This window comes from Aquarana catesbeiana, linkage group LG02 (genome assembly GCF_042186555.1).
Source record: "Aquarana catesbeiana isolate 2022-GZ linkage group LG02, ASM4218655v1, whole genome shotgun sequence".
Lineage (NCBI taxonomy): Eukaryota > Metazoa > Chordata > Amphibia > Anura > Ranidae > Aquarana > Aquarana catesbeiana.
In genome coordinates this window covers 58,270,266-58,289,582 of record NC_133325.1, presented here as the reverse complement: position 1 = coordinate 58,289,582, position 19,317 = coordinate 58,270,266, and the positions used below count along the sequence as shown (strand labels likewise).

The following is a 19,317-nucleotide window of genomic DNA, read 5'->3' as shown; positions in this document are numbered from 1 at the left end:
TGCAGCAAGCACTCCCGACATTCTATCAATGTTCAACAGGCTAATGGATATTAAATGAGTCAAGCAATTGTAGTACCTGCTGTCCCCAGGGCAGACCACCCACCCAATCAATCAAGGGGACCAAGCTTCAGAAGTGGTCAGTGTAGAAATAATGGAAGGTTTGTTACAATTCCTATGCAGGATCAATTGAAAAGGTTCATAAACATTTCCATTCTCCTGGTCGTACAATAGTGCCTTTGTGCACATATGGAATCCTAATGACCTGCATTGAGGGCCAGCACACACTAAACGTATAGGGAGTAGCTTTCCATTGTGCCTGTGTCATACAAACAGTGACTAAGGATTGGGACAAGTGTCTGCTGTCTCGGGCGATAATTCACATGTTATGAATGCCCACTCTGTGCAAGCAGGCCTCTTCCTGAAAATATTAATGTTCATGGAGGTTTGCTTGTGGGCAGTGTAATATTAATATGTATTTTAGGGCTGTAAAAACAAGACGTGTGTGAACACAGACCAGGGGAAAGACAGGAGGGGAGGGGTCCACCTTTAGAGGTCAACTGCTCGGGAAATGAGACAATGGCGGTATTGGTAGCAAGCAGCCATTGTAATATGTCTAAATTAAATTTGCAAAAGCCCTGGTGGGATTCTGTGGACCCTAAAACACTTTTGTTTGCATTATTGCCTTTTAGCTTGACATCAGCATAGCTACCATCTGTTCCACTTATAAAAAGCAACAAGTGATATGAATCCACAAAGTGCTAATGCTAACAAGAACACTCTGAAAAGTCTGTAAAGTCAGGAAGCCCACTTGTTTTACCTTAATCAGAGGCTCTTGTGGGCACAGTGGCTTTATTTGGTGGGCACAGTGGCTTTATTTGGTGGGCACAGTGGCTGCATATGATGGCACAGTGGCTGTATTTGGTGGGCACAGTGGCTGAATATGATGGGCACAGTGGCTGTATTTGGTGGGCACAGTGGCTGAATATGATGGGCACAGTGGCTGTATTTGGTGGGCACAGTGGCTGCATATGATGGGCACAGTGGCTGCATTTAATGGGCACAGTGGCTGAATTAGATGGGCACAGTGGCTGTATGAGATGGGCACAGTGGCTGCATTTGATGGGCACAGTGGCTGCATTTGATGGGCACAGTGGCTGCATTTGATGGGCACAGTGGCTGCATTTGACGGGCACAGTGGCTGCATTTGATGGGCACAGTGGCTGCAAATGATAGCACAGTGGCTGCAAATGATAGCACAGTGGCTGCAAATGATAGCACAGTGGCTGCAAATGATGGCACAGTGGCTGCAAATGATGGCACAGTGGCTGCATTTAATGGGAAAAGTGGCTGAATTTGATAGGCACAATTGTTGTTTTTTAAAAAAGTATTCAGAATTTTTCAGTTTGTTTGCGCCCCCCCAAAAATTTTGAGCACCAGCCACCACTGCTTGTAATCCTGTACTGGCGGGATCTTACAAGAACTTCTGAGAACAACTCACACAGGGGCGGCCTGTCCACTAAGGGCGTACGGGCGCCGCCTCCCCTATCCATCACTGCCACCCCCATCCATGCGTCCGGCCACTTTCTGGATGCCGGGCTCATGAATTCCAATGGGGGGTGGGTTCTTTTTTTAAAGGGGGGTTGGGTGGCGGGTGCACTGTTTTCCGCCCCCCCCCCCCCCCCCCCCCCCAAAAAAAAACATTATCACCAGCCGCCACTAAACTCACATGATCCTCTATGTCTGCAGAGTCTGAGCGTTATTAAAGCAAACCTGTAATGAGAAAGGATGGAGGCTGCCATTGCTGACTTCTGATTACAAAAGTTCCCTAACCATCATGCTGATCCAATGGCTTTAGTAAGAACAATTTAAATTCATAATCCCAAAATAAGTATACAAATTAGGAGTTCTGATTTAAAGTGTAACCACCCCCCCCACACAAAATTTAGGAGCATGCAGGCATTTTATTGCAGAAAAGACATACAGTGGCATTCACACAAAGGTGAACCCACGGACTAATTAATTCAATGAAAGCTAATTGGAGTCAGGATTTTGCACACCTGGGGTCCAAGTAATAAAATGAGTTTAGAGGTGAGGTGTAGAGCAACTTTGATTGATAAAAAGCACTCAAACCTATTATGATTGCTGTTCATGTGATGTGGAGGAATAGGATGCTCCTCCATACAACAGACCTCTTATGCCCTGTACACACGACCGGTTTTGCCGTCGGAATAAACTCTGAAGGTTTTTCCGATGGAATTCCGCTCAAGCTGTCTTGCATAGCTGTCTTGCATACACACGGTCACACCAAATTCCGACCGTCAAGAAAGCGGTGACGTACAACACGTATAACGTCTTGTACTTGCTTCAGAGCATGCGTTATTTTTGGTGCGTCGGAACAGCTTACAGACGAGCGGTTTTTCCGATAGTAATTAGTTCCATAGGAAAAATATAGAACATGTTCTCTATCTAAGTCCATCTGAATTTCCGACGGAAAAAGTCCGATAAGGCACACACACGGTCGGAATATACAATGAAAAGCTCCCATCGGACTTTTTCTGACGGACATTCCACTCGTGTTTACGCGGCATTAGGTATCCTGGTTCTATAGGCCACCAATCCAAAAGATCAGGCAAACAGCTGGAGGAAGCCTAGTATGCACTTCATAGAAAGATAAGCTGAACTCTAGTAGAACCTAAGAAACAAAGAAGGCACCAAGAGCAATAAAACCAGTGTTTATTAGAAATAACGGTTGAAAACACTTACAGGAAAGGTATGTAGATCTAGCTCATCAATCCTATGCAGATGTATAGGCAGGTCTCCTGTCACAGCTTTCTCCTCTCACATCCGACCAGCAGCTATGGGAAGGTGTATCAGTGTAGGCAAGATGGCAGCCGCACTTTCAGGACCAGCATGGAACGCACGCACCGAAAGTGACATCAAAGGGGTGGTTACGCATTTTGGAGCAAGCGCAGAGCTCCTTTGTCAAACCTAAGCTCTGTGCAATGCTCCAAAATGCATAACCGCCCTTTTGAGGTTACTTATGGTGTGTGCGTTCCACGCTGGTCCTGAAAGTGCGGCAGCCATCTTGTCTACACTGATACACCTTCCCATAGCCGCTGGTCAGGTGTGAGAGGAGAAAGCTGTGACAGGAGACCTTCCTTTACGTCTGCATGGGATTGATGAGCTTGATCTACACACCTTTCCTGTGAGTGGTTTTAACTCTTATTCCTAATAAATACTGGTTTTATTGTACTTAGAAGCGTCTTCACTGTCTCTTATGTTCATAGGATGTGAACCATGCCATGCAAAAAGGAGTTCTCTGAAGACAAAATCAAAAGTAGTTGCTATGCATAAAACTGGAAAGGGATACAAAGCAATCTCAAACTGTTTAGACATCAGTCGACAGCTAGACAAATTGTCTATAAATGGAGACAGTTTAGCACTCTGGCTACTTTTCCTAAAAGTGGGCACTCAGCAAAGGTGACTCCCAAGGCACAACGCAGAATCTACAATGAGGTAAAGAAGAACCCATGAGTAACAGCTAAAGACTTGAAGACATCACTGGAACTGGCAAACATCCCTGTTCATGAGTCTACCATATGGAAGTCTTTGAACAGGCAAGTTGTCCACGGCAGAACACCACACAGGAAGCCGCAGAAGAAGCAGCTGCTCTTCAAACAAATAGCATTGCTACGTACCTGAAGTTCGCCAAAGAGCTCCTTGGCAAACAGCAACGCTACTGGGAAAAAATTTTGTGGACTGATTTTAACCACTTCAGCCCCCAAAAAATTGGCTGCTTAATGACCAGGCCATTTTTTGCGATACGGCAATGTGCCGCTTTAACTGACAATTGCGTGGTCGTGCAACGCTGTACCCAAACAAAATTGATGTCCTTTTTTCCCACAAATAGAGCTTTCTTTTGGTGGTATTTGATCATCTCTGTGGTTTTTATTTTTTGCGCTACAAACAAAACAAAAAAAAGAGCGACAATTTTGAAAAAAACACAATATTTTGTACTTTTTGCTGTAATAAATATCCCCAATTTTTTTTTTAAAAAAGCGAATTTTTTCCTCAGTTTAGGCCGACATGTTTTCTTCTACATATTTTTGGTAATAAAAATCGCAAAAAGCGTATACTGATTGGTTTGCGCAAACGTTATAGTGTCTACAAAATAGGGGATAGGTTTATGGCATTTTATTATTATAATTTTTTTTTTTTACTAGTAATGGCGGCGATCTGCGATTTTTATCGAGACTGTGACATTATGGCAGACACATCGGACACTTTTGACACATTTTTGGGTGGATTGACAATTATACAGCGATCAGTGCTAAAAAAAATGCACTGATTACTGTATAAATGTCACTGGCAGGGAAGGGGTTAACACTAGGGGGCGATCAAGGGGTTAACTGTGTTCCCTATGTGTGTGTTCTAAATGTGGGGGATGGGACTGACTATAGGAGATGAGAGATCGTGGTTCCCAGCTCGTAGGAACTCACAATCTCTCTGTCCTCTCCTCACAGAACTGGGATGTGTGTGTTTACACACATACGTCCCTGTTCTGCTTCTTGTGCCCGCGATCGCTCGTGGTCGGAGGTCATCACGACCGCCGGTCACAAGCATCGGCACCCCGTTGTGCAGCGGGCGCGCGCCCCTGCTATCCCGCTTAAAGGGACATACGTATAGCTACGACGGTTCGCAGTATTGTGCAGACCTGCCGCTGTATAATGACGGCGGCTGGTCGGCAAGTGGTTAACAAAAGTTAAATTGTTCGGGAAAAATACTCAGCACTATGTATGGCATAATAAGGGCACAGCTAACCAACACCAAAACATCATCCCAACTGTGAAGTGTGGTGGAGGGAACATCATGATTTGGTATGCTTACCAATTTAACCTACGGGATAATAGCTTTGGTGGCTGTCTGCAAGCTGAAGCTTAGTAGAAGTTGGATGATGCAGCAGAACAATGACCTAAGCATCAAAGTAAATCCACCACAGACTGGTACCTTACAACGAAGCCCTCCAGTGGTGCACTGTCACCGCTGGCGGGGCTTCCATCTTCCCAAGGTCTTCCTTCCAGGCTCACTGGCTCCGGTCCTATGAATGGTTGGGCCATGATGATGATGATGATGATGTAACGCCCGTGCACATATGTGCATCACGGTTTACAACACAGAGCACTGAAGGGACGGCATGGGTATGTTGACCCTTCAGAATGCATGCGTGGGTGACTTCACCAGCTGCATCCAGTACGATTATCTCCTAAACAGTGACAGGAGATATTCACTGTATGCACTGGTGGGTCTTGTTATAGGCTTACCTGTAGGTACAACTTCAAAAGCGGTTCAAGAGAGCCGTTCACACCAGACACCCAACAAATGTGTCTAAGCTGAAGCAGTTTTATAAAGCGGAATGGTCAAAAATTCCTCCTGAACATTGTGCAGGTCTGATCCAGAGCTACGCGACAGCTTATGGTGAGGCAGCAGCTGGGGTGTTGTCAGCCTGCAACTGGATGTGCCGTTATTAGAAGGTTCCCTGAGTAAAAAACTTTGCAACAGATGCACAAACAATTATTTGCGAATGAAAAAGGGTATACCATGAAACACGATGCCAAACATAGGGAAAATTAATATAGGGTTTACGTACACTACATGCAGCAGTGGACGAGCACCAAAGTGGCAGTTTTTCAACAGGGTAAAATAAAGGTAAATATAGAACTTTTTAATTACAGGTATGTACTTCTTTACAAGTGATAGGGTCACTTTAAAGTGCATCTAAAACCAACGTTTTTTTTTTTTTTTTTTTAGATAGAGCTGTGAAGGGGTAAAACCTCTGTCAGGTTTTTGTCGCCGTCTGTGTCCCTACTACAGGAGGCAAGGTAAAGTCTTCCAATGGAGAAACCTGTTCTGGTGACAACCGCATGAAAATGGTGAACTTTTTATAACAGTCTGCATATTTATTTTGAAAATTGCTAGGAGGCGGAATTGTGGGGAAATAAAGTTAAAAGTGGTGGTTTCCTTAAAAAAAAAAAAAAGTAATAATAAATGTAAGTGAAATGTAAAAAGCAGAAGTCGTCTGAGCTCCAGCCACAGATGCTCAGGTATTTGGCCAGCACAGAATGGGTTGAGTAAACCTAGAAAGGACATTTTACCTCTCAGAGACTGGAACGGCAAAGCAGTGTAGCATAACAGCAAGAGACAAAGTACTGAATGTTTCCCCTAACTTCAGCCAAACTTCCTGTTCTAAAGTGATGGATGAGGTTTCCTGGGGCCGGCATGCCAAAACCAATTAGCCATGTCAAGCCACAAAACATGCCCGCCACAATCCGACTCCACTGTCGTATAAGTTACAGGGAAAGGCTCGCGCCTTCCAGACTCACATGAGCTCCAATTGGAAAATCTGTCATTTAAATGATTTATTGCCTCTACACGGGTCACAAACTGAAGGCTAACACTCTGATATGACTAAAATGCCAGCTTTCAGACCAGTAAAAAAATGCTTAATGTTCCACAACATAGCATGAGATATAAAAGTTATCAAAACCATCACATTAACATTCTAATACTACAGAAAGAACACATTATTAGACACAATTAAAGGGTTAGTCAATCCAAAACCGATATTCGGGTTTTTTGCTAAGCACGGAAGAGTAAGGCCTCATCTACGCTCGCGGTCGGGGAGGCAGTAAAACCCCTTATATATAAAGAAGAAAGTGTAATACATTTTCCATACCGCGCTCCTAAATATAGACAAACATATATATTCTGCTTGATTTGGGCCCTTTCACACTGGGGCGGTGGCGGCGGTAAAACGCAGCTATTGTAAGCAGCGCTTTACCGTCAGTATTCGGCCGCTAGCGGGGGCGGTTTTACCCCCAGCTAGCGGCCGAGAAAGGGTTAAAAACCACCGCAAAGCGCCTCTGCAGAGGCGCTTTGCCGGCGGTATAGCCGCGCTATCCCATTGATTTCAATAGGCAGGAGCAGTGAAGGAGCGTTGTCCCATTGAATTCAATGGGCAAGAGCTCTCCTTCACCGCTCCGAAGATGCTGCTAGCAGGACTTTTTTTCCCGTCCTGCTAGTGCACCGCTCCAGTGTGAAAGCCCTCGGGGCTTTCACACTGGAGACAAAGCAGCGGCACTTTCGGGTCGGTTTGCAGGCGCTATTATTAGCGCAATAGCGCCTGCAAACCGCCCCAGTGTGAAAGGGCCCTAATAACAATATATAAAGTCCATAAAACCACCACCATATGTCTCCAATAGTGAATGGGAGATTTCTACTTGGCAATAGTGAAAAATGTATGGTGCCTTCTTCCACCAGATACTAGGCAAACATGCTACTCACCGGACAGACATGACACCCATTACATGTAGTCATATAAAGCATGGGTAATAAGAGATCTATCCTCCAATGAGAAACGGCCCAAGACAATACAACCGCCAACAGAGGTTTGTAAATCATGTATGTCAAGGGAAAAAAAAAAAAAAAAAGGAGAGAGCTCCTCATAGTGTACCTTTTACATTTTCAGTTCAGTCAATCTTGAAATGCAAATAAAAACAAGCAGGCACGCCGATCGTGTTCCACCTGCGTTCCAGAGAGATGGCGGAAGTGACGTGTCACGCACTAACTGACCCAACGCGTTTTGTCAGCAACATCTGCCGTGATCGATAAAACCCCTTGATTGAGCCATATATTTACTGCCTCTCAACCATCCTCGTTAGCTAGAAAGTCAGCGGTCAGAGGTTAACACATGCTACGGCAGGAATTATACCCCCCCCCATGAATGGGCCCACACTGCAACCACCCCACATCCACACACACTGTGCAAGTCTGGCGTTTGGGGGATTAAAACAGGTGGTGAGGAGGCAATACAATGCCCCCACCTGTCAAATGTGAGCGAGGCAAGGCTAGTGCACTCAGTTCCTGGGTCTGCTCTCTTGTAGTAGACATTATGAGGGGTTCCCACCATCCCTGCTTGGATTTTACTATATACTGTGGAGAATGTAGCATGAGGGGCTGGAACAGAATAGTTAATAATAATGCAACCATCAATCTCTCCCCTCAAGCCAGGGTACTAGGTGTAATCCTAGACTCTGACCTGTCCTTTTAGCCCCAAATCCAATTGCTGTCAAAAGCTTGTAGACTTCGCCTCCGTAACGTCTCTAAAATTTGCCCCTTTTTAACTAATGAAACCACCAAGCTACTCATTCACTCCCTTGTTATCTCCCTTCAGTCCATCATGAATGCTGCTGCCAGACTCCTCTACCTTACCACCCCCTCTCCACCAATCCCTCCAATGTCTATCGATTGCCCAGCAAATTAAATTCAAAATACTAACTACAACATAGAAAGCCATTTAAGACTCTGCCCCGAGTTACATCACCAATCTTGTCTCCAAATATCATTCAAACCGTCCTCTCAGCTCCTCTCAAGACCTCCTGCTCTTAGACTCTCTCGTCTCCTTCTCCCATGCTCGTCTCCAGGACTTCTCCAGAGCCTCTCCCATCCTCTGGAACTCTCTACCTCAATCTGTCCACACAACTGTCACCTACTCCCCCTCCTCCCCACACCACCCACTGCCCTTACCCTGGATGCGGGCGGTGAGAGCAGCGGTGGGAGCTGATGCGGCCATCTTCCAGCCCTGTCCTTAATCGTGGCGGGCTCTGGGAAAGCTGCTCCGATGTCCTCTCCTGGAGCAGTTTCCGCGGTGCGTCTCCTCTCTGCTCCTTCCGGCGCTAGGCATCCTATAGGATCGCCTGACGTTTTGGCCAAATTGGGAAGCGGGTTTCATACCTGCTTCCCGATTGGCCGGGAGGAGGATCAGTGTTGCAACAGCGAATGTTCTTTCACTGTTGCAACACACCTGGGTGCACTCCGGTCGCATCCTCTGCGACCCAAGCCCACCCTTTTTTGAAGTCTATTGGAGCCTCTGGCTCTAATCAGGTGCTTAAAAAAAAAAACCTGGCCCCTGAAAGGGGCCAGACACATGAATAGGGGGCAGCCGTGGATAGATTCATGCCCAGGCGCCTCTAATGGACGGGCCGCCACTGCTCCTCGTTTTAAGTAACACAGTAGAAGAAGTAAAAGGGCTGGATGCGTTTCTAAATGCACAAAATTAGAAGTTGCCACTAAAGAGGACATGTACTGTGGAAGCAGTGTCTAAATAGGGAAAGCAGAGGGCAAAAGTTTAACCACCAGTAATGCCTGTAGTCTACTTGAAGCTACTCACTTACCGTGGCTTTGTTTCACACTGTGTCTCTGTGTGGAAGCAGATATCTTGGTGGAGGAGCAGAACGTTGCTTACTGGTGTCAGGGCTGCTCCGTGATCTTATGACTGGAGGGGTAATGATCAAGCAGCAAGAGAGGTAGGGAAAGCCCAGATCCATTGAAAAAATGAAGCAGAAGTAGGGAGATCCTTGCACTACAGGTACTCCAGTAAGGAGAACAGTCAGAAGCACTGTAGTGTCACCACCAAATATAATTTTGATTTTCGTGAGACTAGTAGTAAAAGGCAGCAGTGCCTTAGATCTCACAGATTTACAGTTATGAGACCACGGAACAGGTCCAGTCAGGAGGTACATTACTATTTTTCAAGAGGACTTTAAAACAAGATGAAGATTTTTTTTTTCAGGGTAACACTTATACAAAACTATTAAATTTGTCTATCACATACATTGCATATACATATAATGTAGAAAATATTCACTTCTTGAGTCTATGCAATAAGAACAATATTGTTTAAGGCTGATCCAGGGAGTTATCCTATTTCCTTTCGGGATTAAGATGGATTTTATCCCTGTGGGAGTAAACTGAAGCATGTTATACAAGGTTTTTTTTTTTGTTTGTATTTCATTGCATCAACTGAGTGAGGGTTTATGGTTTTGAGGTGGCTCATTCATTCAATTTTTATTATTCCTGTCCTCTGCAGAAGTCAGTTGGTTTCCGTATGAGAAATTGGATTATCAGATATGAAAACATAATATGAACAATAGCATGACAGCAGTAATAACATTCCTAAATTCGGTGTGAACACAAATGTTAAAGACCTGCAATGTTCAGCACGTCAACCCTCAAAAAGCTGCTGCTACACTACAGTAGTTTGTAGGTGACAAAGAGAACCTCATGGCCTTCCCGGGATCTGCAGGTCCATAAATTTCTACCTCTGGAAGATTGATCTTCATAGAGTAAAATAAAAAAATAAAATACAAACCGGTCAAAAGAGCAAACACAGAGGGGCCCCAAAAAGGGCCTTCATTGCTACCCTCATCAATTTTCTGCCTCTTCCCACATCTTATTCAACTGTCACCTTCCATGATCGTGTAAACATGTGTCACTTATAAGCGGCTATGACAATCAGAAGGCATACGAGTGCGTTTCCCTCTCTGTGTTCACAGGAAGAGGGCCCTCATGCCTTGATAAGAAACTTGTAAAGCAGGAAACAGATGCAGATGGAGCAATGGAAGGGTTCTAGGTGTGACACTTGGACTCGCCTATTCTACGGAGTTCACAACCGTTCTGAAAACAGGGTGTAAGCAAAGATTTATGCTCGGGTCATTTCCATGGTTATGTTTCACCCCAGGTGAACTGATGAAAGACATCTTATGGGGATGGATCCAGATTAGTTCAGCTTCCAATCAACAGGATGACAGCAATAAGGGTTATGTGCAAACTGGCGACCAGATACGTTTCCTGACTCTAGAAGTTGTGTTTGCATTGCATCGTAAAATTCTCTCCCTGCAGTTCACCGATGGCTCTATTAAAATCTGTGATGTCATCAGCCCGCCTCTCCGTCTCAGTCACTGATAGGATGCAAAGCTCCCTGTGAAAGGATGAGTGGCGCTCAGACCGGGTCAAATTCTTTCCAGGAGTGGGAAAGGAAGTCCTCCTCCCACCGCGGGAACACAGAGCTGTATACTGTATATAGCTGATGCTACATACAGCTTATACAACGCACACAGCTGCTGCAACTGTTAGTCAAGCAAATAGTTTGGACTGATTAAAATGAAAGGAAACAGAGATAAGCTTTAAAAGTGACTACAGCAATAATAGTAAAATAATGACATTACATTATGTAATTCTAACCTAGAGCAGGGGGTCTCCAAACCTGAGGACCGCATGTGGCCCTTTGCTAGCCTTTATCTGGCGCTTGGGGCACTATTCCTTCCAATGATATGGGGCTCCATTCTTCCCAATGATATGGGGTACTATTCTTCCCACTGATGCTTACTATGGGGTACGATTCCTCCCCCTTATACCAATGATGGGGCACTATTCTTCCCACTGACGCCTACTATGGGGTACGATTCCTTCCCCTTATACCAATGATGGGGCACTATTCCTCCCACTAAGAATGATGGGGCACTATTCCTCCCACTAAGAATGATGGAGCATTATTCCTCCCACTAAGAATGATGGGGCATTATTCCTCCCACTAAGAATGATGGGGCATTATTCCTCCCACTAAGAATGATGGGGCATTATTCCTCCCGCTAATAAGAATGATGCGGCACTATTCCTCCCACTAAGAATGATGGGGCATTATTCCTCCCACTAAGAATGATAGGGGATTATTCCTCCCATTAATAAGAATGATGGGGCACTATTCATCCCACTAATAAGAATGATGGTTCACTATTCCTCCCCCTTATACCAATGATGGGTCACTATTCCTCCCACTAATAATAATGAAGGGGTCAATATTCCTCCCACTAATGCCAAGGATGGGGCACTATTCTCCCACTAATGAGACATTATTCCTCCCACTGATACCTATTATGGGGCACAATTTTTTCCACTGATACCAATGATGGGGCACTATTCCTCCCACTGATACCAATGATGGGGATAATTCCTCCCACTGATACCAATGATGGGGCACTATTCCTCCCACTGATACCAATGATGGGGCACTATTCCTCCCACTGATACCAATGATGGGGGTAATTCCTCCCACTGATACCAATGATGGGGGTAATTCCTCCCACTGATACCAATGATGGGGGTAATTCCTCCCACTGATACCAATGATGGGGATAATTCCTCCCACTAATAACAATGATGGGGAACTCCTCCTGCTAACCACCAACCCTGCGGCCATATTTATTCTCGCTGATGATGGGCGCAGGACACATTTTCAGCCCCCAATGGCCACAATTCAGCCCCTGTAAAGTTTGAAGGACAGTAAACTGGCCCTTTGTTTGAAAAGTTTGGAGACCCCTGACCTAGAGTATAGCTACACCCCTTAGCTTTCGGGCAGCAGAAAGCTGTATAGAATGCAGTCAAGGCCAATAGGGAGGGATCTTCCAATTTACAATAAACTGATGCAATAATATTTTCCTAGAGCAATCCAAACACACACACACACTGGTGTGTTAATTATTATGACTGTAGTAGGTACATTGTAAGCTCCTCTGAGCCAAGGGCTGTTACAAATGGTTCTATGTATTGTGTAGAGCTTGATATAGAGTTCTTTACAGATCAATGTTTCCCCATTTCTATACCATTTCTATACCATACAGTCCCCTCATGTATTACTTATGCCACAATTTATATACTTCTCATCAAGAAGCAATATTAAAGCATTAACAGAAAAAGGGGGTGAGCAGCATAAGAAAACGTAATAACGTAAAAGAGATAAAAGGGCTCTGGAGGGCCGCACAAAAAGCATCAAAGAGCTGCATGCAGCCTCCAGGTCGCAGGTTGAGTACCAGGTCTGTAGAGTGCTGCAGAATACATGGGCACTGTAAAAATAGATAAAATTAACATGCTGCAGCTATTAGACAATGGCCATGGAATATGTAGGAGCACTTTTACCATCAATACTATTAATGGAGGTACTGCATTCTCTTAAAACCAGAGAAATCATGCAAAAAAAACAAACCAAAATACGATATGATATTCTGAATCCGGAACATACGGGGAAAATAAAAAATAATGATGTTATTGTATATAAATTAGAAAACGTTACCATGATGAGTGACAAGTGTCAGCCTTATAAAAATACAGGTGAAGCACATCAATAACTTTATTTGTCTCTGTTTTGTTTACATTTGCATGACGTGTATTAAAACATAAACTTGCTGCAGGTATGACAGTGAAAACATTATGGGTTCTCACATTTCTATCCTCTAACTTCTCTACATGATCCTGGCCTCATACTCTAATCAGTTACTCTAATCAGTGTCCTGTCTGAGCTTGTTGGGGTGAAAAGAGGCCCTTAGCCAGTTTTAGGTGAGAGTTACTACAATGCTGTACATGCTTATGCCGCGTACACATGACTGTTTTTTTCCGTCAGAATAAACTGACGGTTTTTCCGACGGAGTTCCGCTGAAACGGACTTGCCTACACACGTTCACACCAAAATCCGATCGTTTAGAACGCGATGATGTACGACGGGACTAGAAAAAGGAAGTTCGGTAGCCAATAGCTGCCCTTGCGTAATTTTTGGTCCGTCGGAATAGCATACAGATGAACGGTTTTCCCGATAGGGATTGATTCCGTCAGAAAGATTTAAAACATGTTCTATTTCTAGGTCCGTCAGAATTTTCGAAAGAAAAAGTCAGACGAAACCCACACACGATCAGTATATCTGATGGAATGATTCCGCCTGACCTTTTCTGCCAAAAAGTCCGGTCGTGTGTACGCGGCATAAGGCCTCTTTCAAATGGGCCAGAAGTGGGGCAGTTAAAATAAGCAGACGATCTGCAATATTACTGTCCCTAACCATCCACCTGAAACCTAACTTGGCAGCCGGAGGGTATTGCACACGTCGCGATACTTTGCGTCTGCGACAAATGTAACTCGGCAGCGCTGCCTGTCAAACTTACCCCCTGGGGTTAACAGGACAAAGCCACAACTGCAAGCCAAATGTGGTCTCTCAAGGCAAAATCCTCCTTTGGCTAAAAAAAACACAAAACAAAACAAAAAAAAAAACAAAAAAAGGATGTCGGAGTATTGCCTCTTGGATGCCTGCAAACTGTTTCTGAAGAGTGATCCAGCACAGATTGCTTTCCCCGGGGGCAGCAGGGACTAGCTGCCGCCTGTGTTAAAGATACTATTTTCACATATGTGGTCACTGTAAGACATAGCAATAATTCAGTAAGTGAACCCTTAAAGCGGGTCACACATGGTTTGAGCCTTCCCCACCGGCAGAAAACAATGATCGGAGTTGCTGACTATAGCTGGCGACACCGATCGTTCAAGAAAAACCTGATAGGCTGGCTGGTTGTACACCCAACAGGTTCAACAACAACAACAAAAAATGTAACGTGTATACCCTGAATAAGTGCTGGGGTTAGTGGGTTTTTTTTTTTTGAAAATGTTAAATTTTAACGAAAAGAGGGGAGAACGATATTGGAAGTGAGATAAACGCTGCACGCCGCCCCTGTTAGGTATCAATTGGAAAGGTTCCCCATGGGGTTTTGTATTGCAGCAATACATTTTTGTTAATGTATTGCTGCAATACAAAACCCCATGGGGAACCTTTCCAATTGATACCTATGGGGTTTTGTATTGCAGCAATAAATTAACAAAAATTTTTAAAAAAGTATAAATTTTATTTAGAAAAAAATTCCATAAAAGAGGTCTCTTTTATGGATTTTTTTTCTAAATAAAATGTATACTTTTTAACATTTTTGTTAATGTATTGCTGCAATACAAAACCCCATGGGGAACCTTTCCAATTGATGTTTAATTTTAACATTTTAATATTTTAAGAGCTGAAAGAACTTCATCAAGAGCTAAAAGGTGCCAAGAAAAATTAGATTCAGGTTTAAATGGCTTTTGACCCCCCCTCTTTCTAATAACATACAGAGGGGTCTCTAGTGATTCCCCCCTTCCCCTTTAATCAGCAGAAACCTATCCCACTATTTCTCACACAAGCTGTGAGAACAAAGATCTGTCCCTATCCATAGAACATAGTAATATCTGAGTGAGAGAGACCACAATATCAGACTTTACCAGCTGGTACAGAATATTTATTGGCTTTGGGTCGCAGCTCATGGGTTGCAACATGATGGTCAAATGATTTGAAAGTCTATTTGTAATAAAATATACACTTCACTGACATACTCTATATTCTTTTTTTTTTCTTACCTGGTTGGCCATGTATATGGTCAGAAGGCCCCTCCTGAAAAACAACAAATACACAGATTAAAGTACCGTAACAAATGAGAATGAATATCAAAAGTAGCATACGCTTTACACAACAGAACATGTCACAGAATAATGTCTCTCTATAAGTGACAAATAGAACTACCCCTTAATTCCTCTGCCTCTGTATTCATTGCATAGGATTGTCAAGTATGAGCAATGCAAACAAATCATCTAATTCAATCAAATGAGAATTGCCCGCTTCGTTCAGTTCCGTATTCGTTTTTTACCGAATTTTGACAAATTCATTAATTCGGAAATGTCCAAGTTAATGAAAACCCGTTTACCTAATTTTTCTGAATATTCGGAAATTCGAAACCCCAAAAATTAGAAAATCTGAAAATAATAACTAACTAATAATAACTTAACTATTACTAACTATTAAATTATAGGTATTGGAATTTCCTTTAAAATTTGTCTGTTGGTGAACGCAACAAATGCAAATTTATCCGAAATAACGAATGCAGTATCCAAACAAATGGAACGTAACAAATTAATATGAATAACAATAATAATAAAAACTTGTTATTATTATTATTAATTTGTTCCATTCCATTTGTTTAGCTGCGGCATTCGTTATTTCCGATAAATTCGCATTTGTTACGTTCACCAACAGACAAATTTTAAAGGAAATTCCAATACCTATAATTTAATAGTTAGTTAATTAGTTAGTTATTCTTTCGAATCTTGAATTTTCTTTCTTATTTTCAGATTTTCAAATTTACGAATTGCGAATGACCGGAAAAACTAATGAAACGAAAATGAACACATTTTTTAGGAGTGCACATGTCTATTGGCCGCGGTCTGTCTAACCCAGGTGCATTAACCAGTGCTTCCAATTGTCAGTGGGAGAATGAAAGGGACAGAGCAGACCAGAGCACTTTTTGCAATTCAGCACTGGGTCGCTTTAACTGACATTTGCGCGGTCGTGCGACGTTGCACCCAAACAAAATTGACGTCCTTTTTTTCCCACAAATAAAGCTTTCTTTTGGTGGTATTTGATCACCTCTGCGGTTTTTATTTTTTGCGCTATAAACAAAAAAAGAGCAACAGTTTTGAAAAAAAAAAACACATTATTTTTTACTTTTTGCTATAATAAATATCCCCAAAAAATATATAAAAAACCAAATTTTTCCTCAGTTTAGACCGATATGTATTTTTCTACATATTTTTGGTTAAAAAAAAAAAAAAAATCGCAATAAGCGTATATTGATTGGTTTGCGCAAAAGGTATAGGGTCTACAAAATAGGGGATAGATTTATAGCATTTTTATTATAATTTTTTTTTTTTTTACTAGTAATGGCGGCGATCTGCGATTTTTATCATGACTGCGACATTATAGCGGACACGTCGGACAATTTTGACACATTTTTGGGACCACTGGCATTGATACAGCGATCAGTACGATTAAAAATGCATTGATTACTGTAAAAATGTCACTGGCAGTGAAAGGGTTAACACTAGGGGGCAGTGAAGGGGGTGTGTCCTGGTTTGTGTTCTAACTGAAGGGGGGAGGGGACTGTGCAGGGAAGATAACAGATCGCTGTTCATACTCTGTATGAACAGACGATCGGTCAGTTCTCCCCTCAGAACCGGAACCTGTGTGTTTACACACACAGTTCTAGGCTCTCTGTGTTTCAGCGGCGATCGCGGGAGGCCGGCAGTGATCAAGACCGCTGGGCACTCGCATCGGCTCGGAGGGCAAGCGGCCACAGGACGAAGCGACGCGTGCGCCCAGCCGTGCCATTCTGCCGCAGTACAACTCATCATGGCAGATTAGGACACTCTGGGACTAGTTCTCAGAACCTTTGTTCTCTATAAAGTTGGTCACAGGCCTGCAAATGGGTGGGTGGGGGTGGGTTAGATCATGTGGGGGACCCCTAAGCATGTATGTTGGGTTTTCCACAGCATACAGGTTTAGCCAAGTGGTGAGGGATGGACAGGTAAGCAAGCAGATAATGCCATGTCTGCCTTATTTTGGGTGAAACAAAAGCAATCAGAGAAAGCTTTGAAGCCAATATACTATCACACCATTTGTAGTCAGAGGACTTTATGTGGACATATAAAAAGGCTGAGTTTCATATTAAATTCCATTTAAAACATATACAAAAATAGCGGCACAACTACATGAAAATTTCAGTGCAGAAACCGAAAATTTAGGATGCTCTTGGCCAGAGTCAAAATGGATTGTTTAAAAAAATATATATACTGTATATTTTTTTTTATGTGTATTATATTCGGCTTTTTAATTAATATCATGAATTTAAATGAATATGAATTTATTGTCGGACATTTCTGGCACTTTCTGAAGTGGTGCTAAAAATCCTGCTTGCTGCATTTTTGGTCAGTTAAAAAAAAAAAAAAAAAAAAAAACGCACCAAAAAGGCACCTTCCCATTAAAATGAATTGAAAACACAGCAAGAGTGCACCCGTGTTGCATTTTTGATGCATTTTTTGAGTCACATACCTATGAAAAAACTTTCAGCACAAAGCAGAAAGCCCTATTTTCGGCTGATACTTTTCGGCAGCCAAAATTTCTGTGTATCACTATACAAAAAACATGTTAAAATACTCTCCACTTAGTGATTCACAACATGCATAGATTCCAAACACATTTCACATGTAGGCTTCTCGATGCGTTTCAGAAATCATGTAAAGGAATCTGAAGGATATAAGTATATCCATTAACATATTTACTTCCAGTGAATCATATTTCTTGATACCTCTGAAAAGATCTTGAGTGGGTTCCTCTGTACTGGTACAGTATGTTGTATGTGTTGATTTTGATATACATCATACATTTTATCTGTGAAACTTTTATGTTTAATTATTATACTTATACCCTTCAGATTCCTTCACATGTGCTCCTGAAGAGGGATTTACAAAATGCGATGAGCCTGCATGTGAAATGTGTTTGGAATCTGTGCATGGTTTTAACCACTAAGTGGAGAGTATTTTAACATGTTTTTGTATATGTTTTAAATGGGATTCAATAACATTGTTCCTATGACACTCAGCCTTTTTATATATGTCCACATAAAGTCCTCTGACTACAAATGGTGTGATAGTATATGTGATGTTTAGGGACGTAGACATGTGGCACGCACAGTCTGGGATCTCTATCTCTTATAAGGCTTTGAAGCCTATCCAATCATTCTGTACACCCAACAGCAGTTGTCATAAAGGTGCCTGCTGCCATACACTTAAAGCGTTTGTTAATCCAAAAAAAATAAATATATATACATATATATATCGATCCGGTTTCTTTAAAACATGTTATAGAGCACAGTACCTGTGCTGTGTGATTTGCCCCCCCCCTGTTACACCTATAATACCTGGCTGATCCTGCCTGGGTATGCCATCCCCCCCCTGCAAACTGACCACAATTATCAGCGCTGCTGAGCCCCGACACCGTGGTCAGTTTACGTGCCTCTGTCATATCCAGCTCTCCTCTCTGCTCCTGTGTCCTCCTCCCCTCTCCCCTCTCTCCCTGTCAGCTCCGTGTGTGACTGTGTGAGCCGCCCTTCCCCTCCCCTTCTATCACCAAAAATGAAAGAAGTCCTGCGAGCCACCACTGCCTAGATGCCTGAATTAAAAAATTACCTAAAAGCTGCTAGCGTTAAACACGTCACATATACCGTGCAAAAACAAATGAATAAATTATATACGCTGCGCTAAAAAGTGATATTAGTTGTAGTGTACACCAAAAAGTGTGTATATTGCTTCCAAATTAAATATTGAATCAAATGAATAATAAATAGATTAAATACTTATATGAGTAAATACATAAAATAAATGCATATTACATATAATGGCAAACTCAATTTAAAAGTGCTTGGTGCATAACTGTGTTTAAAATACCAAAGACATATACAAATAATACAGCAAAGTGCTCCTGTGTAGTTATAAAATGTCCAAAAATGTAATTAATGACCGTGCTGGAAAAAGCAATACAAGCAAAATGTTTGGTTCATGTCATATGTCAAGGTGCTCATGTGCATACGAGTAGCATCCAGCTGCGTCACTAATAACGTGATAATATAGTCCGTGTAATTTGAAAAACAAATTGGTACGTGATCCAAGACGTGCTAGGGTGTCATCACTCAGGTGCCCCCCCTAGGTAGTGAACGCTCACCTTAGAGCGTGTGACTTTGCAAAGCAGGCATGTGA

At 42.7% G+C, this 19,317-nt stretch overlaps 1 protein-coding gene across 1 annotated transcript in view; it reads right to left on the bottom strand.

Annotated features, from left to right (window-relative positions):
* Positions 1–19,317, bottom strand: part of TMEM135 (transmembrane protein 135) — a 523,462-nt gene that overhangs the window by 307,397 nt on the left and 196,748 nt on the right. Inside the window, exon 4 of the mRNA XM_073612956.1 lies at positions 15,091–15,124. Within this exon, the coding sequence (XP_073469057.1) occupies positions 15,091–15,124 (34 nt within the window). The remainder of the gene's footprint in view (positions 1–15,090; positions 15,125–19,317) is intronic.